Source organism: Equus asinus, chromosome 10, assembly GCF_041296235.1.
Source record: "Equus asinus isolate D_3611 breed Donkey chromosome 10, EquAss-T2T_v2, whole genome shotgun sequence".
In the NCBI taxonomy this organism is placed as follows: Eukaryota; Metazoa; Chordata; class Mammalia; order Perissodactyla; family Equidae; genus Equus; species Equus asinus.
Window position 1 is genome coordinate 52,080,362 of NC_091799.1, and position 20,912 is coordinate 52,101,273.

At 52.5% G+C, this 20,912-nt stretch overlaps 1 protein-coding gene across 1 annotated transcript; it reads right to left on the reverse strand.

The window, feature by feature from the left end:
- Positions 1–1,614: 1,614 nt before the first annotated feature.
- On the reverse strand, positions 1,615–17,716 carry LOC123289405 (cytochrome P450 4F2-like). The gene is made up of 13 exons (XM_070519307.1): positions 17,582–17,716; positions 16,935–17,164; positions 14,676–14,820; positions 11,530–11,583; positions 11,312–11,439; positions 9,364–9,485; positions 8,287–8,557; positions 7,216–7,282; positions 6,918–7,047; positions 2,691–2,824; positions 2,529–2,593; positions 2,267–2,349; positions 1,615–1,877 (listed from the first exon to the last, which is right to left on the reverse strand). The coding sequence occupies exons 1-13, from the start codon at positions 17,691–17,693 to the stop codon at positions 1,700–1,702; spliced, it is 1,719 nt and encodes a 572-aa protein (XP_070375408.1). The 5' UTR covers positions 17,694–17,716; the 3' UTR covers positions 1,615–1,699.
- Between the last annotated feature and the right edge of the window lie 3,196 nt (positions 17,717–20,912).

Consider the following 20,912-nt stretch of genomic DNA (forward strand, 5'->3'; position numbering starts at 1 on the left):
GAAAACGTTGTATGGCTGCTGCATAGTAGATTTAGTAAATCTTCATCATCTTGCTTTACCAGCCCTATTTGCAAAATCGTCCATACTTGGCCCTTTTTCCAAACTCTCAGCCACGTCAGAATTTTGAATGTCCTGCAGCAGTGAAGGAAGAACCTCTATGAGGAGGTGACATTTCAGTCGAGCCTGAATGTTGAGGCCCAGTCACAGAAGATCTGAGAGAAGAGCATCCCAACAGAGGGAATGACAATGCAAAGGCCCTGAGGAGAGGAAAGACTGGGTACAATGGGAGGTCAGAGTGGAGGCCAGGGTGACCAAGTGCAGGGAGGGGTCGAGATGAGCTGGAGAGGAGGTTCGAGGGCCCAGCAGGGGCTCAGCAGTGCAGAGTCTCCTTGATTGTGGAAGGAGATAACATTCCTTCATAGCAGGACATCGCTTCAAGATGCTGACTGAGGTTCCTCTCGTTCTCCTGCCTCCTTGCACTCCCAGGCGCCCCACGACCTCAGAAGCAGTTGTTCCTATAGGCGTGGCCCACATGGGGGGAGCTAATGCAGTGAGCACAAATGCTAGAATTCTCGCCTTTGAGCCCTACACACACTCTTCAAACTCAACACAGAAACTGCAGTCTTGAAAGACAACATGCTTTAAGAGCCAGGCTTTCTGAGAGGAACGGTAGTAATGGCCACACTTATTGAGCACTTATTGTGCACCAGGCACAGCTCTAAGTCCTTCACGTGGAGTCCTTGAGACAACCCTGAGGTAGGCACTGTGGTTGTCTCCTTTATATAGTTGAGGAAACTGAGGCACAGAGAGAGGAGTTGATGTGCCCAAGTCACACAGCAGAGCCCAGACTTGAGCCCAAGCAACCTTCCCCACAGCACGAGATCTTGGGAGATGATTTTTGTTTCCAGTGGTCCAGCTTTGAATTTCAAGTCATGGGATGGCTTAAGCTGGGCCAGGGTGGCCTGTGATGGGAATGAAGGAGGAACCTGGGGGAAAAGGGTGAGGATGAGCCCTCCCCTGACACTGTGAGAGTGCCAGGCATACGGTGGGGGCTCAGCCAGTATCAGCTGGCCAGGCTGCCTGGGCAGCAACAGGGGTCCCAGAGAGGGAAAGAGAAGGGTCTTCCTCAAGGCGGGACAGGGGGTCACCATTGGGCCCGACTGGGAGGAGCAGACAGAGGAGTGGCGCTGTTAGCAAGAACAGAAAGGGACCTCAGAGACCTGGGGAGGCTGCCGGGGTATGGCCTGCGGGCCCCCCTCCCCTGTGTCCTAGGTTGGCTGCGGATCTCTGTCCTGAGAGGCACTTGCAGCCCGGAGGAATGAATCTGCCATGATGGGGTCTCCTCCCTGGCTCAGAGCCTCAAATGTGCCCCTTACATCCGTCCACCACCCTGGCCCCCTCCTGCTCAGACACCTCCGACAACTCCCGACTGCCCACAGGATGAACTCCCTCGTTGGTTTCTAGAAGAACCCTCGAGTGGCGTGGGGCCCTGTGGTCAGCGGGAGAGGCAGGCAGGGTGTCGGACTCAGAGACACCTGCCCGCCTCCACCCACCACGTCCCCTCCCCATCCTCCGCAGCCACCACCGCCCCCTGCTGGCTCCTGATAGGCTGGGGCAGAGGTGACAGCACAGATTTATTCCTGGGAATCTGCACAGTGAGGTGTGGGGTCAGGGTGGTCCCGGGCCAGGAGGCCGTGGGTCACTGGGGGCCCACACTCAGCGGCTCCACCCGCAGCCACAGTCCGCCCTCAGCGCGCAGGATCAGCTCCGGCTTCCGGCGCGGCTCCTCCCCGGCCGGCAGGACGCGGAAGCGCAGCAGCGTGAGCGCCAGGACCACCTTCATCTCCGTCATGGCGAACGTCTGCCCGATGCAGTTCCTGCGGGCAAGAGTAGGGGCTCGATGGCTCCTGGACCCTCATCTCTGCACCATCGCGCCAGAACCTGTCCCAGGACCCCAATCCCCGCCCGCAGGCAGAGAGAAGCCTGGACCCCCACGAGGGCTTGCACATCCCCCGAGCCTGGCTCACACTTCAGCCCGAGCTCAGACCAACAGACAGGGGGCAGGGGCTCTGAGCACACCGCGGACCCCAGGCCCCAGACCATTACCCATAACCTCCAGGGCGGGGGTGGGGGGGAGTGGAGGAGAGATGGAACTCTGACCATCTTCAGTTTTCCCGTTTTCCTGCCCTCACAGTCATGTTTGGATCACAATCCCAGACCCCCGCCCCCATCAGCACATCCCCATCTCACATGCCTGCCTCCTCACCTGGGCCCCGCTGAGAAGGGAATAAAAGCCAGAGGTGACCTCTCCTTGGTGTTTTCTGGGTCGAAGCGAAAGGGATCATAGACCTGGGGGCAAGGCCAAGACAGGGCTGCTGGGTGGGGTCTCCCAGGACCTCCAGCCTTGGAGAGCCAGACGTGTGTATGATGTGGGGAGGTGATGTCTGATTTGCCAGGTCCGAACCCTGCGCCCTCCCCTGGGTCCCCTTAGGCTAGCGGACAAGGATGAGGGTGGGGGGAGGCAGCACCTCAGCATCTGGCCACACGGATGGGTTGTGGTGGGTCCCGAAAATACTGATGACGCAGGTAACACCTGTGGGAGAGGAGGGGCCGGTTAGGAAGAGGTCCCCCCCTGGCATACGGGCCCCTCTTCTTGCCCAGGATGCTCCTCCCCTTGACGTTGAGGGCACCTTTGGGGATGACCCGGCCATCTGGGAGCACAATGTCCTGGGTGCAGCGTCGGGAAATGCCCACGGCGGGGGGGTGCAACCGCAGACTCTCCTTGATGCACATGGTCAGGAAGGGCATCTGGGCCAGGTCGTCCCTAAGGAAAGCCTCCAACAATTATCCAGAGAGCCAAGACAGAGACCCCTCAGCCCTCCTCCTGCCCAGGTAGACCCTCTCTCCCTACAACAAAATGTATTCCAGATGGATCACACATCTCCAAACTCATTAAGTTGTGCACATTAAATGTGTACAGCTTTTGTATATTACCCATACCTCAATACAGTGGTTTGAAAATAAAAGAAAGAAAAGCAATATTACATAGTGCCAGACAGAGAAAATTTAGTCAGATATTTTTAAAAGCTTTTCTGAGCAAAACACAACACCCAAATGCCAACCATAAAAAGGTTTATCAATTGGCATAAAAAAATATATTCTCTACGGCAAGAGACCAAAATCAAAGGTAGATAAGTGAGAAACAAGCAAAAGAAACAGATCTAATGTTTTCCCCTTATTTATCATCGTACTAGAGATACGAGCTAATGCAATTAGACAAGGGAAAAAACGGATGTAATGCGGTTTGAAATGTGGGGTAATTGTGTCATTTTTGGCAGAGAGTGATTTTATGCTTAGAAAACAGAAGAGAATCCACTGGAAATTTTTATAAACAGTGAAAATCCAGAAAGGGGGCTGAATTCTATTTCTTTAGCCCCTTTTTTGTTGGATAGTGATTTGAATTTTTAATAGCTGATACAGTTAACTGCTTCTCCATTTGGAAAACTACAAAACACCATCCCTATGGCCCAACACCACTCATTGCCCTCCTCACAGTTTCCTGAGGTTGTTATTTTTTTTATGTATCCTTCCAGAGTTACGATTTTTCCATCTTAAAAAGTTATATAGTCAGGTTGTAAACTATCATAATCTCAATAAAAAGTTAAAGATAATTATATAGTAGCATACTATATATTACACACTGCTCTGTATCTTTTTCATTTAACAATATATCAATCTCTTCCTGTCTATTTCCTGGGATTTGTGTCAAAAATACGGCCTTCCTGGGCCAGCCCCGGGGCATAGCAGTTAAGTCCAGCCTCCTCTACTTTGGCAGCCCCAGGACGGAGGCCAGGATCCCTGGCGGGGACCTACACTACTTGTCAAGCCATGCTGTGACAGCACGCCACATACAAAATAGATGAAGACTGGCACAGAGGTTATCTCAGGGCTAATCTTCCTCAAGCAAAAAAAGAGGAAGATTGGTAAGAGATGTTAGCTCAGAGCGAATCTTACTCACCAGAAATAAAAAATAGTGTCTGCCCCACCCTGGAACTATAAAATAATTTTCCATGGTTTCCTCTGGAGCTTTTAGACTCTTTTAGTATTTATTTTAAACCTTTGATTCATCTGTATTTTATCTTGTTATGAGATGTGAGAAGCAGGTTGAATTAACTGTTTTCCGGGTAGCTTCCCTGTTGTTGCAAGAGCTTTAATTAAAAGATCTTGATTTTCCCTATTGATACACGACTCCCTCTTTGGCATTTACTCTGGTCAGTAGGCACAAAATTTGTACGCATAAATGATTGGCTTTTCTATGTAGAAATAACAACCAGTTGGAAAAGATAATAAAAGAAAAGATGATAATAATAATAATATAACATCTGGATTAGACTTAGTGAGAAAAGTGAAATCTGTATATTCCAAATGAATTTATGAACTTCTCTCAATCCAAATAGAAGATATGATTCACTGTAGCAACAAAAGATTCTAAGGGTTAAATTAACAAAGGATGCAAAAAATCTCTATGCAAAAATGTCAGACTCTATTAAGGGACTAAAGATATTCTGAATATCCAGAAATGGTTATCCATTCCACACTCTGGGATAGTGTGTGTTAATATTGTGCAATAATCCATTTTCCACAGGTCAATCATACGTTCAAGTCAACCAGTAGAATATATCCAATTGAAATGAAAATCCACCTGACCTTTTCAGAAACTTGGTAAACTTACTCTAAAATTTTTTCCTGGAAGAATAAAAGGTCATGAAGAGCTGGGTCAATTTAAAATTGAAAGATTAAAGAGGAGGAACTCTACCAGATATTAAGGTCTATCACAAACAGGCAGTACTGAAAAAAAAAAGTGTGGCACCTCCTCAAGGATGGGAAAATAGACCCATGGAACAGAATAGAGAGCTCAGAGACAGACACGTGAATAAGTGAAAACTTAACATGTGGTAAAGGAAGCCCACAGAACCCTAGGGTATGGATGGAGGGAACGGCCGCAAAAGAAAGTTCTGACAAATTTGACTTTATGAAAATTAGGCAAAAGTAATCAAACAGATGTAAGGTACAGCATGGTGAGTTTAGGTAACAATAATGTATTATATACTTGAAAGCTGCTAAGAGGGTAGTCTTAAAAGTTCTCATCACAAGAAGCAAAAGTTTGTAACTGTGTGTGGTGATGGATGTTAACCAAACTTAACGGTTTTGAGGATAACCCTAGTCTTCTCTGTAATGTCTCATTTAGTGCAATAAGAACTTGTTCTCATCGTGGTTTATGTCATTCAAAACTACTTTTCCAAAACTCATTCTTCAAGAAAAATAAAGAGCTCAAAGGTGTATTTTTAATGTGCAGACCTGAACTCCCACCTGGACAGAGACAGAAAGAGAGGAGGAATATAAATGTGGGCATAAGGATAGATGTCTTCTAAAAGGAGGCACAGGAAATCATTGACAGGAGTTGTTGCTAGGGTGCAGATTAAGAAGGAAGTTCATTTTTATTGATAAACTCTTTTGCACTCTTCTTTTTTACCAAGTGCATAATTTTGGTTAAGTCTTGGATTAAAAAGAATAAAAGTATTTCTCCACCTCACAGGACCGCCGTGCTGAGCAAGACTTGGAGTGAACACTTCCTCCAAAACGCCTGTCCAGTCCAACGCCTCCTCACCATCCCCCAGCCCCTGGCCTGGCTCAGGCCTCGGATCTCCTCCCTGGGCCCGATCCTACAGCTTGTCCTCTCCAGTAGGCCCCCCTAGCCCTGGAAATCTCTCTCTGCTACCCAGATCTCACCTGTCCTCCTCCTGCTCAAACACTTTCCTTGGTTCCCCGTTGCCTTTGAGTTAAAACTGGAGCCCTTAACATTTCACTAAAGTCTTCCACAACCAGCCTCTCCTGCCATCTCCCAGCCTCATCATCTCACCATGAGTCAGTCTCTCTCGCTTTCTCCCGCCCTTCCCGTCTCCTTCCCTTCCTTTGTCCCTCCATCCCCCACTCTCTCTCTCCCTCTCTTTCTCCCTCCTGCCCTCTCCTTTCTCTCTCTCTCCTTCCCCCTCCTCCATTCTATTCCTCTCTCCTGCTCTTTGTCTCTCTTTATCTTTCCCTCTCTGCTACCTTCCCTCCCCCTCTCCCTCTGCCTGTGCCCTTCTCCTCCCCATCACTTTTGCCCACACTATCTTCTTGAGAGAACCGCACACAACTACACCCAAATGTCTACTGATCAGCATGCAAGGTCTCAGCTGAGAACTCTCTCCACCCTCAGTCTTGCCTGTCCTGCTCTGAACCCAGGTCCTGCCCATGTGGACTGGGAGTGTCCTGACCTGGGACAATCCCCCTCCAGGCTGGGAGCTCCTGGAAAGCACGGGCCAGGCCTGGGTGCTTCCCGGGTCTCCAGGACACAGGATAGGGCTGGGAAGAGTTGGGGACGGCACAGAGTTGGGGATGGGCAGGCAGTGTGGCAGTGTTTGCCGAATGGGGACTGGACGGATGAAGGTGGAGGTGTTCATGGACAAGAGTTGAGTGACTTCAATCCCCAGGTGTCCCCTGTGAACCCTGGACTGAACAATATGATAGGAGTTAGGAGCCCAGCAAACATCCAGGCGGTGCAGATGTTTGAAAGAATGTGATTTCAGAGAGAAAAGTAAGGGAGCAGAAGGGAGGTTCACTCTCTGAACAGGTCCTAACGGGCATGATCTGTCCTCACACATTGCACTAATTCTCTCAACCGCCCAGATCTTCTACTCAGAAGGCTTTTCCCTGTGCTTAACGACCCGGCCTGGGTACCAGACCCCGCCTCTGGGCTCTGCTCCTATTTCCACTAAGCAAAAATCACAAAATGGACGATAAGACCTTCCCACTCCCAGCTGGGGAGCAGAGCCAGCAGAGGGTTTCAGGAACAGACCATGTGCACCTGCACTCACCACTCAATCTCTTTAGGCTCGCGGTCCCTCAGGAGCTCTCGCACCTCCTGCCGGCAGCGCTCCTGGTGCTCTGGATGCCTCGCGAGGTTGTACAGGACCCAGGAGAGGCCACTGGCTGTGGTGTCATGTCCTGAGAGGCAGCCAGACAGGTTTGGGTCTCTCGGCGACTTCAGCACCAGAAGGTGGACAGCGCCCTGACACTAAGGCCCTCAGGGAGGATGGGGGACTATGGGGTTGTCCAGGGCCCACCAACCAAATCCCTGGGATAGAGAGACCCCTGCCACTTCTGTATTCTCACCCGCAAACATAAAGGTGTCAACTTCAGCTCGGATGTCCTCATCTGACAGTTCCTTCCCATCTTCATCCTGGAGAGCAAGCAAGACCCCCAAAATCACCAGTTCCTAGGGGCCCTGAGACAATCTCTGAAGCTCCATCATCATCCCAGGAACCCAAGCCAACCCTGCACTCCTGGACCTTCCTTGGTCCCTATCGCCAGAGGCCCCAACCCACAGGCCTCCTCCTTGGCATCCTTGCCTCCTCTCTTGTCCCTGGTGGGAGGAATCAATGATCCATGAACATTTCCATGGTTCTACATGATGAAGGCTTTCTTAGAAAAATTTATTGGCAACCTGGGCTGCAGGATGATTGACTGGCAACTTGCCTTGGAAGTTAGTGATTGAGCATCACTCCAGAGCCATTTGCTCACATCTAGGATGGTAGATCCAGAGATTCCTTATCTCCCCTAGAGATAACCCTACAGAATCTACAGAATTTGCCTTCTCACTGAAGATCTGCTTATATTCCAGAAAATTCTCCTTCTCCTCCTCTCCTTGTCTCTCTCATCATAAGGAAGAAAGGACAGATGAGTCAGCTGTCCTAAGTTCCAAGGTTCATACTTTGGGGACACCTCTCTCATGATGCAAGCATGGCTGCATGCACAGGCAAAAGCATCATGTCACCCTCAGAGGAACTTGGGAATGGGGAACCAGAGCCACACTTCTGCTCTGGCTACTGTTACTGCTGTGAGCAATAAGTGGGCCACTCTGATCCAGGGTTCTGAGGTATATATAGATGTAGTCTAATATATATATATATTAGACTCAATAAGTTAGTCATATGTATATCTATACATGATTAACTTATTAAGTAAAGTCCCAGGCCCTGCCCAGCATCAGTTTCAGACTTAGCAGTCCCCCGGAGCCTGCATTCCACACAGTCATCTCTAAAACATACCCTGACCCATCCCTCCTTTCCTCAAGCACCTTCCATGGCTCTCCACTGCCCTCTGGATCAGGTCCAAGTTCTCCCATCTGACATTTGAAATCAAGGTGCATCGTCCCTCTCGAATTCAGATCCCAGAGAAGCCCACCTTGGCCAGCAGGAGCACATCGATGAAGTCCAAAGTCTTGACCTTAGCCTTGGCCTTGAGGAGGTCATCAAGACCCTGATCGGGGAGGGTGCGGCGCCGCTCCTGGATGATGGAATCTGTGAAGTCGTGCACCAGGCGGCAGACCCTACAAAAGCGCTGTCCCTCAGAGGTGAGGTGGTACAGGGAGTCCATGTACAGGAAGATCTGCTCATCCCGCTTTCTCACAAGGGCACTGAGCTCCAAGACACCAGAAATGTATTCACTAGGCTTCCTGCAGGATGCATGCATGAAGGGAGGCAACAACTTAGCTCACCTGAAGCCCCAGAAGCACCTCCCACTAGAAGGCAGGTCCAACCTCCCATGGGGAAACTGAGTCTCCAGGAACAGATGGACCCACAGATGGATGGTGGGGAGGATCCAGGAGACATGACCCTCCAGAGTTTCTTCTCTCCCTTCTTCCTATCCTGTCTCTGTGAGCTGCCTCCATGTGCCAGGTGCCCAGGGCACAGCTGAGACATCACGCTTCTCTCCTCTCTCTCCTACCAGTATCTGCCCTTCTCCTTCCAAAGCTGTCCACACAGCTCAGACTTTGTCCTCTCCCAACTGACAGTGGACCTAGCCTCCTCCTGAGTCTCCATGCAACAATGTCAACACCACCTGTATCTACATGACAGTCAGTCTTCTCTAGAGTCAGACATCCAAGCTCAGCTTTGACCACAACCCTCATCTGCTCAAACACCTTCCATGGTTCCCTGGAAACCTCAGTATCAAGTTCATATTCCCCTGCTTGGCTTTTGAATGTCAGTAAGACCTACCCCTGCCTACACCTCCAACCTCACTACCCAGGTGTCTCCTCATTGTTGCAAACTCTCTGCTCTTCCTAGCCTCCTGGCCTGTATCAAACATTTCTACCTACCCAAAAGGATTGCTCTGTCTCTTTCCCCTTCCCTGAACTTTGGTGTCCAGCTCGGACCCTTCTCCTCCAGGAAGGCCCTTCTGATTGTCGTGGTCAGTCCTCCCTCCATCTATTCCCTTGCATCTATGGCCCATGTTCCCAGGCCCTGGGTGAGGACTCACTCCTGGCAATTGCTGTTGAAACTGAAGACACATTTCTGCAGACTGTCGAGCGTCATGAGGCTGATGTGCTCAAACATGTCCAGATGGGCACTTCCCTCCGAGGCCAGGCACTTCCACTTGGCCTGGACAGAGAAGCAGCAGATCCTGGGCTGGGACTGGCCGCCCCTGAGGCCCACCCCAACCCAACACCAGGATGGGCTCCCCAGACCCAGCCTCTTGGTCCCAGGCACCTGTGATGTGGAGGACCAGGCATGAGTGGGAGTGGATGCTGTTACTGTGAGGGCATGAAGACCTCACGGCTGGGAGTCAGGAGACCTGCATTCCAGTCCTGGCTCTGCCTGCTACACTCTGTGCGCCCTTGGCCAGCTCACTGCCTTCCTCTGGGCTCCACTTGTCAAATCCTCAGTGACAGGTCTGATAACAGGCTTTGTTGTCAGACAAACCAGGTTGGAATCCCAGCTCCACTTGTTAGCTCACTTGCTGTCTGTGTGAACTCGAGCAACTCCCTAACCTCTCTCAGTGTCAGTTTCACCATCTGCAATGGGGAAAAAGAATCTCCACCTCACAGGGACGTGAAAATTAAATTAGACAACACGTCATGGAATTGCCATGTACCTTCTGGCATATAGAAAGTGTTCAATAAATGCTAGCTTTCATCATTCTACTGTTATAAATTCGCTAGGAGGCTGTCCCCTATGTTGGTAGCGGTAGTCCTCCATGGGACCTGAGCACCCTGCACATTCTTGCTGGGTATGCCAAAAACATGTTCTTTACCTGGGCCACTTCTCAGAGCTGTGTTTGCAGCAAAAAACATGGAGGGAAGAGGAGATGTCTCCCCCTGGGCACATATCAGGCTTGCTTCCAATTGCTATGAAACTCATGCAGTTCCCTAAACCTAGTGCTCCTCCTGTCCATTGCAACATACTGCATGAGCAGGCATCCGTGGAAGCCCAGCTGTGTTGTCCTCATGGGATTTGGGGACTTGGAGAAAGAATGCAAACCAACAATAGGCACGTGCCACTCGCCGAGCCATGAGTAATAAACTGTCCTTTGTCTCTGGTTCAGGAGTCTCATGTCTTCTGGCAGGATCCACAAAACAGTAACGAGCTTACTTGTTAGCTTGCAAGTATGGAAAAGTCCCAGGCACTTCACAAAACCCCAACCTCCAATGCTTCACCTCCCTACATCCACCCTTTGCATCGTGCCTGTGAACTTCCGGGAGGAGAAGCCGCACGTTTCACCACCCTTTCATTCTGTGCTGGTCTTTTAACTTGCTTTGGCCAATGTGGTAAAAATGACGAGTGATCTTCTGAAACCTAGAGCTCAAGAGGCATTGAAGCTTCCTCTCAGCCTCTTGGAACCCGGCCTCTGCCATGTGAACAGCCTGAAATGACTTCTGGAGGGAGGGAACCACATGAGAGGATTGTCCCAGCTGAGAGCATCCTAGACCAGCCTGCAGCCAACCAGGCCCCAAACACGTGAGAGGACTGAGCCCAGAACAGCAAAGTACCTGACCCACAGCTGATCACAGATACGTAAGGGACCCCATCCACGTCCAGAAGAACCAGCTCACTGAATCGTAGACTTATTAGCAATAATAAAACTTTATATATTGAAAAGTGGCTTGTTACTCCATAATCAGGACTCAACATGCAATATTCATCACTATCATCAACAGTGTCTCAGGATTCCAAGGCTTCTGAGAGGGAAACATAGAAACTAGCACATGAGCATCTACTATGTGCCAGGGACGTGGGTCCATTACGTCATCTTGATCACCCTGCCAAGTGAGGCTTATTATCCCCAGTTTACAGCTGAGGAAACCGAGGCTCAGAAAGGAGAAGCAATGGCCCCAAAGCTACCCAGAAGAGCCAGAATTCCAGACAAGATGTCTCTGAGCGCCCATTGCCCCCGAGGCTCCGGGTTGGACCTTGGGTTCAAGACTCACATGCATGATGTTCACACTGTCATTGAAAATCCTCACGTAGGACTTCAGGATGTTGAAGTGGAAGGCGGGTGTCAGCATGCGGCGGTGCCTGCTCCACTTGTCACCGCCACTCAGCAGGAGCCCATCCCCTGGTAGGGGCAGCCACAGAGAGTGAGCAAGGGAGGGCCTTCCCCTGCACCCCAAGGTTGTCCCCAATCCCCTCACACGCAATTACTCACCCAGCCAGGGCTTCAGGAAACTGTAGAAGACCATGTCCTTAGGCGCAATGGCAGCTGACAGGAGAGAGAAGCCATCAGGTGCCATGGAGCGGGGGAGGGGAGGGACTTTTGAGGCAAGGTGGGGCCCCAGCCAGGGGTCTGCACTCCCCCTCCATGCCCAACATAGCAGGAGTTGGGGCAATGGCAGAGGAATCTAGGAGAAGGGGCAAGGTCAAGGGGGCCAAGACCAGGCAACAGCACAGACTATAGCAAAGGCAGAGCCCACAGACACACCCCTACGTGCTTAGATGCATCCCAACATGGCACAACACGCCCCAGCATGGCTCAGCGTGGCTTCTACAGGGTCCAACATGTTCTAAACACCCGAGCACAGCCAAGAACTCTACAAAATGCCTTCACAGGGACCTGGGACACCGTGTCTGCCCAGCTGTCACATCTCCTGGGACATCTGACATGGCCTCACCATGCACTAACATGTCCTGACATGAAACAACATGCATGACACACCCTGACATCACACAACGTGCTCTAAAATGGACCGAAAGATAACCTCAGCATATCCTACAGACAGGACTTACATGTAGTCCCATCAATGTCACAGACGTGGACCAGACATGACCCAGAAATATGCTAAGACCTGCCTCAGACAAGACTCGCATAAGGTCTCAGGCATTTCTCAGAAGGACCCAGGTCCCAGAGCTCAGACAAACCCCAAATTTGGCCCAGAAATGACCAGCAGGAGAACCAGACACACTCAAGAGGCATCAGACAAAACCCAGACAGATTCCAACACGCCTCGAATGTCCTTGGCCACAGGCGAGCCCCAGTCATGACTGAGACCATCCCCATTTGATCCGAGGAGCAAACATATACCAGCTGTAACCAAATATAATATATACCAGGTGTAGCCAAGTGTAACTTACACCACTGTTACCAAAGGTATCATATACCAGCCTAACCAAGTGTAACATATGCCAGCTATAACCAAATGTAACATATGCCATCTGTGACCAAGTGTAACATATGTCAGTTGTAACCAAAGGTATCATACACCAGTTGTAACCAAGTGTAACATACCAGCTGTAACCAAATATAACATATGCGAACTATAACCAAGTGTAAAATGTATCAGCTGTAATAAGTGAAACATATACAAGCTGTAACTAGGATCCAGGTAGAAACACAACTGTGACCAGACGTGGCCATACAGCAGACATCACACAGATACAGCCTCAGCGTGAGCAGACATGACCACATGTCCGGCAGGTGGGGATCCAGGTAAGACAAAAGCAGTCATCTCCAGAACAGGCCCTCCTGTCTGCACCGGGTCACCTGCCCAGCTGAAGGCAGCACAGAGACCTCAGCAGCAGGCAAGCTGTGGCCAGCGGGGTGTCTACCTGGAGCAAAGAGCACTGGCTTGATGAAGGTGGGGTAAAAGATGCAGATAACTGCATGCCAGGGCCCCACCCACCAGCCCCACACGTCCCCATAGGTCCTCGCCAGGTCCTGTGTGTACAGAAGACCTTCCTCTGAGCTCCGAATCTGGAGAGGAACAAAGAGGAACTGAACCACCCTTCCAGGTGGCCAGAGGGAAGGACCTGCAGGGCAGAGACCCAGACCTGAGCCCCGTGAATCCCACCCAGCAGCTCATCCTCCTCCGGGGGTCCCTCCCCATACCTTCCATACACGACAACTGAGGTCCCTCAGTTACAGGGACACAAAAAGGGTCCTTCCCCATTTGAATCCCGAGTCCATGTTCACCTGACTTCTCTCCTATCCCCATTTTCCAGATAAGGGGACTGAGGCTCTGAATGATATGAACTCACTTGCCCACAGCCTCCCAGGTCGTAAGTTGTGTGCCTGAGACCTGAGCCCAGGTCTGTCTGAATCCAGGGCCTGAGTTCTTACCCATCAAACTGCCTTGAACCCCAGAACAATAGCTCTGAGAACCCTATGCCTGCCGATCCAGGCAATCGGAGTCAGAGTGACTGGATGAGGAACTGGTCCTGTGACCTAAGCAGGCAAACTAAAGCAAGTCCTACAGCTCTTCCTGGAACTGTTGGGAACGATCTCGTGTTTCCATGGGAGCTGAGCTTCTGGGACTCATCTTGACCAGCGTGAGACTGAAGCCATCACAGAGGGACACAGAACCAACAAACGAAGACCGACTCCCGATGACACTGTCTGAGACCTGGATCCAGCCACGCCTGAAGACAAGATCCCTGGCCTGAACAGTCAGTTGATTCCCTTTCTTTGCTTAGACCATACAGGGTAGACGTTCCACCACTCACAGCTGAAAGAGACCCTGGCAGCCAGAGAGAGCCAGGGACCTGCCTAGAGTCGCCCAGCATTTTGGTGTTGGAGCCACAGTCCCTGTCGGCTGCTGCCTGTTCCCCATTTCAGCCTGGTCCGTCTGGAAGTCAGAATGGCAGGGGGACAACAGAAGGGAGCCTGGCTGGATGGGGTCTGCTTGGGGCGATTCCTGGGGCCTGGAGCAGGAGGGCCATGAGCTTGAAGAGGACTAGCCACAGGAGGGAGTAGAAGGAATCAACCCATCAGAGTTGGACGTCATGAAAATAGCAGCCCAGATCCTGCACCAGCCTCAAGCCCTCATGCTCTGGCCTGGGGGTGAGCAGGGCTGAGGCCAGGCCTAGCAGGGGGCCTCAAATCCCATCTTGCCCACTGCAGCCCTCTGCTTTAAACAATTTCTGCTCATTGTTTCAGACCCAGTTCCAACAGCCCCTCCTCCAGGAAGCCTTCCAGCCTGGCCCAGCAGAGACCTTGCTTCTCTTCTGGGCTGCCTCATTCATCTCCCTCCAGCCCATTCATCACCACTTGAGATGGGGGATCACTCTGTCTAGATCTGTCTTCTAAGAGTGAAGATCCCCCAGACAGTGACTTGTATTGAAGCCTCCTGGGGCCCCAGGGGTGCCCAGGACAGCAGGGCAGGAGGCAAACAGCAGTGGAGGGAGGATTGGTAAGATGGGAGTTGGTGAAAACAGGAAGGAAAGAGAAAGACGACTGAGAGGAGAGGGGAAGAGGGCCGAGGGCCGGGGTCCTGCAGGGGATGCACAGAAGCTTGCAGGGAGCAGCTAGAAGCCCTTGGATGCACCGCGGCACCACCACCACAAGCTCTGCATGGGTACCTGAGGCGCTGAGGACAGTCCGGACCATGTCGGGGTGACAGAGAGTGACAAGGGGTATGACTGGGCCCAACCAGGTCACAAATCCCTTGGGGTAGTTGGCCACCAGCTGAGTAACGACTCTCATGCCTTGCTCAGTGGGGGTGACCTGCAAGCAAGGAGGGGCCGTCACTCCCCAGAAACAGCCATGGCATGTCCCCCCTGCAGCCTCTGCTGTAGATGCTCTGTCCAGATTCTGCAGGGATGGGGGAATCTATGCTTCCTCCTGCTCCTTTCCTCTTAGGGCAGGAGGGTCCCTGAGGCCTCTCCAAGTCCCAAGGGAGCAACCAGGGCACAGGGAGAAGACACTCTCTGCACACAGATGCCGACCTTGGCTCCAGAAGATGGATTTCCCTCATCCTGGGAGGGGTTGCAGCCCTGGGGCGCCCACAGGGGGAGGCACTCAAGAGGGAGGTTTGTGAGCAGGAGGGTGGACTCAGGACTAGACCCAGGTGCTCATTCTCACATCCTTTTCAAGTCCTGACATGTCCAGGGGGTCTCTGGTTCCCCCAATGGTGATGGGTTTGTAGACAAAGGACGTACCAGGCCAGGCAGACCCCAGGGAATACACGTGAACTCTGAATATCAATCAGAGGGCAGCTCCCACCCCTTCTGCTGGCAAGGCTCTGTGCATATGGCCTCCTGTCTGTCTCTCCATCTCTCACACTGCATCCTGTCTGTCTCTCTGTCTCTCCCAGTGGATCCTGTCTGTCTCTTTATCTCTCACAGTGGGTCCTGTCTGTCTCTCTGTCTCTCACACTGCGTCCTGTCTGTCTCTATCTCTCACAGTGCGTCCTGTCTCTCTTTTGAACAGTGGACAGACACATAAATAGTATCTTTTACAAGTGAAAAAACTGAGACTATATACTCTAAAATGCGAACAAGTGGAGGGTTGGCTCCTGGTAAAGTGTCCTCTCCAATCCTTCGGAATTCCCAAGCCTGACAACTACCCCCGGTGCTCCAGGCAGTTGAACATTTCACCTCTGACCCCTCCCTGCTCCCAAGGATGCTGAGACAAACACTCAAAGCACTTCAACGAATTGACTCAGGGAGGAATAGTCACTCAGCCAAGGTAACACAGTGAGAGGGGCTGGAGGTAGGAAGAGTGTCCATGACCAGCCCCGACAGCTTAGCCCTCAGAGCAGGAGCCAGACTTGCAGGAACCACAGCATTCCTGCTGCCCCCAGGGCCCTCTGAGAACATCCCAAGACACAGAATCCCAGGAATGCCTCACGATGAGCTTCGGAACATCCCCGTTCTGAACTTTGTCACTAGAACAGTAAAATCACAGGAAGTGCTCCGCTGAGCTGTGGCTCTTGCCCCAGGAAGGGAAGGAAAGCTGTGCTCATCCCTCAGCTGGTCTGGAGGACGGGAGGAGTAGGCGGTCAGCTCTGTGGCTGTGACGGAGAGGGGCGAAGGCACGTTCTCCACCCAGGTCATCAACACTTCCTGTGAGTGCCCGCTGTCCACCCGCCCCTGGGCTGACCCTGCCATGTCTTCTGCCAGAGCTGCCATCAAGGTGGAGAGATAGATAATAAGTAGTTGGATGATTAATGTTTAATTAAGCATGAGCAGGACCAAGTGAAAGGTCAAGGCCTGGGTGTGGGCAGGCAGTGGAACAGGCCTCTGAAAGGGAAGTGAGTGGCCTATATCCTCCAGGTTGGACAACGGGGCCCATTGGGACATCTTGGCGGGAAGAGTCAGATGAGAGGAAGGGGTCCCAGAAAGGGGTGGGGAGCTGTTCCCGGTGGTTGGGGGTGGGGAGGCCATATCTAATTCCTGTGGGGAAACTGCAGCCCAGCGTGAGCAGACTCAAGGAATTGGGCCAGGCAGAGCCGACCCCGGACAGTGCCCCCAAGGCCATCTTAAGCTCAGCGGTGGAGACTGGGAATGCCAGGGTGTCTCGCTCTGTACAGCCTGCGCTGTGAGCCCCTCAGAGCTGTGGCACTGGATCCAGAGCAGGCTTGGGGTGGGGGACAAGTACGTGGGAGCCCCTCAGAGCTGCACTGATGGATCCAGAGCAGGCTTGGCACGGGGACAAGGACGTGGGAAAAGCCTGGGATGGCAGAGCAGAGGAACGAGTGAGTGAGCAAGGAGGGGCTGCCTGGGCCTCCCTCCCACTTCTGCTCTCCTAGATCCCAGCCCAACCCCGAGCCCCATTCCTGACCCCTCGGGAAGTCCACCCACCCTGATGCCCCAGACCCCTCCTGCTGCCACACTCACAAGGCCCAGGTGACTCCAAAACCAGTTCCGTTTGGGGGGCTGCGGGAAGCATCGCAGGCGGCAGCAGTTGTCATAGAAGGTGTAGGTCCAGGCCAGGACGCGGGCCAGAAGCCAGGAGGCCCCGACCAGCAGCAGGAGCAGCCACGGGGAGGCTGCCAGGGGCCCGAGCCCCAGCCAGGACAGGCTCAGCCGCGGCATCCTGCAGGGCACACAGGGTGGAGGGCGAGCTCCTGGGGCCCAGGAAAAGAAAATTATTGGTGAGCTCCAGGCAGAGACAGACAGCTGACAAAGAGGGCAAGGACCAAGGGTGTGAGGGACAGGACAGGGAGGGGCAGGAATGGTGAGGGCTGGGGCCAGGGCAGGGAGGGCTCAGAGAAGGGCTCAGAGAGGGGAGGGGGTCCATGGAAATCCAGAGGGAAGGAAGAAAGAGACAGAAAGACAGACAGAGACACAGAGACAGACAGAGGAGAAGAGATAAAGAGGAAGAGAGACAAAGGAGGAAAGGCCCAAAGGGAATCAGTGGGAGGCCGCCAGAGGCTCCAGTTACAGGAAGTCCAGGTCTGCTTGCTCCCTGGAGCCACCCCTGCAGTGGGCAGCGCCCTCCCCACTCCAAGCTGGCACCTCCTTCCCTGGACCCCAGACCGCACCTCCTGTCTGCAGCTGCACACAGCCTTCTCTCCCCTGCTCCTGGGAAGTCTCGGCCCCTGGGCCCTGACCTGTGGAGGCTGGCAGAGCCAGGCTGGGCCAGCCAATCCCCATGCGTCTGCTTACCTCCTCCCCACCTGACTGCCAGCCCAGATGGAGGTGGGGGAGGGGAGCCAGTGTTGTCAAGAGAGGCCTATGAACCAGCTCAGGGTCACACAGTGTGGATGCTGGCTCCTCAGGACTCAGCACCTTTCTTGAGGTGTGGAGGGGGAAAGTTGGGGGGCAGCCAAAGGTGACTCTGGACCCCAAGTTTCCAGCTGCCCCTGGCCTTCCCAATCCAGGGTGTGGGAGGTGAAAAGTTGCAATTGGGAGTTCAGGTGCCAGGTGAGCAAGGCCAGGCCAAGCCTTGTCCTCACACATCTCCTGGGCTCTTGTCCACTTGAGGGGCCAGGAGGGCGTCATGCACTGTTTCTTGGTGCAGAAGCAGGAAGCTCAGAGACAGGAAGCCTCTGGCCCCAGGACAGCACAGCCTGGCAGGAGTTCAAGACCTTCCTCCAGGCAGCCCAGGGCCTGGGTTGAGACATGAGTGCTGGGAGCAGGAACAAAGACACCAGCCTCGTGGGGATCACCCACGCCAGACTCTTGGGTAAGGAGTCCCGTCAGGCGAGGGCATGTGGAGGAGTGGGAGGTGAGGCTGCAGGGGGCCATGAAAGCACTGGGTGCAGACAGCGGAGGGCAGAGCTGAGAGAGCCTGGGTGGAGTCCTGCCCGTCCTCACTCTGACCATGGGCTGTGCCGGCCCTCTCTGGGCTCAGGGTTCCATCCGGGAAACGGGATGTCAGATGAGGGCCTGAGGGGGGCAGAGGAGGGTTCCACAGGAAGGTGAGAAGGATAAGGACCCCCAAAAAGACAGAATGAAGGGAAAGGGCCGCTAACTAGTCCTTGTGCTGCTGTGTGCCAATACTCCACATAAAGTAGACCTATTCTGTGCAGAGGACGGTATGTAAAGAGTGCCTACTATGTGCTGGGTACCTCACAAAACATCCCTACAGCAAGTCAGGATCTCTACATAAAGCACGCCTACTGTATGGCAGGTATGCTATATAAAGGGCATGTACTGTGTGCCAAGTACTCTCTACAAAGTGTGCCTACTGTGTGCCAAGTGCTCTACATAAATCCTGTCAACAGTATTCCAGGTGTTCAAGATAAAGCATGCCTACTGTGTGCCCAAGACTCTCCATAGGGCATGCCTACTAAGTGCCAGGTGCTCTAGATAAAGCACATCCATTACATGCTGGGCATTCTACATAAGCATGCCTACTGTGTGTTGGGTGCTCTGTGTAAAGTATGCCTACTGTATGTGTCAGGTACCCTACATACAGTAAACCTATTCTGCCCAAAACACTTTACATAAAGCGTGGCTACTGTGTGCCGGGTACTCTAAAACATGTGTACATACTATGAGCCCATCACTCTACATAAATCCTGTCTACTGCATGCCAGGTGTTCTACATAAAGCATCCCTACTGTGTACAGGGTACCATATGTGAAATGCTCCTCCTGTGTGTCAGGTGATCTACATAAGGTAAACCTACTGTGTGCCAGATGTCCTGCCAGCAGAATAAAGCATCACCCTCCCCTCAATCTCTGGGCCAGCACCCTGGGATCAGGCAGAGAGACCCAGGCAATGCATCTGCAGGAGAAAAGATGGCTATTTAACTGAAGAGTGAATGGAGGCACAGAGGGGGCAAGCCTCGAGCCCAAGTTGCAGGGCTGGTCATGCTCCCAAGCCCAAGCCTTTCCCTCTGCTGTGCTGCTCCACTCCCACTCATAAGGGACAATGCCCTATTAACCCACGGACATTTGTGATGGTGGAATCTCAGGCAATGTGTTGACCCCAGAGGGGACATCTTGAGGCCCTTGTGTCACTCGGCAGATCATCCTCCCACATCCAGAAGGTGCCACCCAAAGGATCTAGTTCTCCCCTCCTGGGCCTCCCCTGATCCTGTCCAGAATGGCCCTGTGGGATGGTCTCAGGTGAGGAGCTCAAAGGATGGGGCTCCTGGCAGAGTTACTGAGCAGGATGGTGAGGCAAAGACAGTCCTGCTGATACTGGTGGGATGTTGGGGAGACTCCAAACCTCCCTCTCCCCCTCCCACTGGCTGGGGGATTCATGTCTTAGAGCCCTCAGTGCAGTGGGGTGCACCATGCCCCCCAGAAGCTCCCCCCCTCACTGGGGCAGAGCACCTACTGGCAGGTCCATCCATGTCAGGATCAGGGGGACAAGGTCAGACGATGATAAACCAGGCAGAGTCCTGGGACACACAGGAGAAAGGGCCCTCAGTGTCCAGAGGTGCTCAACTCACTGTGGACCTACTGTGCGCCAGGAATATGCAGGCAGCCGAGAGCAGGAATGGTGGCCACCACCAGCATTTGGCAACAAGGCACTGAAGCTGTTTTAAGCCCTTTAGACATATTACCCATTTTTTTTTCATTTTATGGATGAGTAAACTGAGGACGAAAACTATTTGAGTGACTTGTCCAAAGTTGCAGAGCTGGTAGAGCCAGGCTGTGCACCAGGTTTCACACTGGGTGTCCTGAGCCACTAAGCTGTGCTCCTTCGTGTCTGTAAATGGGCGTTTAGTTAGTGCCACCTCCCCCCATGTGGGAATAATCAAAAGAGACAATGCACATAAAACACACAGGGCAGAGGAAGGGCCTAACAAATGCTCCTCATTGTCATTGTCATTGCTACTGTTGTGTCATGTAATCATCCCACCTCTGCAATATCGCACTCATGAGCCCATTTTTAGAGAAGAGGCACCAGAGGTCCAGAGATGTAAAGCAACTTGCTCCAGCCACACAGCAAATTAGGTAAAGATGACATTGCAGGTGACAGCGCAACTTGGCACATAGGTGCTCATTAAATATCTGGGGAAGGAAGAAAGCTTTGCAGCCATGAGCTCTAAGGCTCGGCTCCTCAAAGTGTGGTCCTTGGACCTCCACCATTGTGTCACCCGAGAGCTTGCAGGAAATGCAGAATCTCGTGCCCCCGCCTGGAATGCTGACTCAGAATTGCATCTAAGTAGAACCAGAGGAGAATTGTGCACACTCCTTCAAGTTTTAAGAAGTGTTGCTTTAAGACCCTTGAGTCCGGGTGCTGTGAGGGATGAGGAAGGGCAGCACCTTCACCCCTCTGGTTCTCAGAGTTTTTTTCAGTTATGAAATGAGAAATACCTACACCTCACAGGACTGTTCACATATATGGTTGTATGTCTATTGAACACTCATTGTGTGTCAGACCCTGAGGGCGCAGCTCTGAGCATATCAGACA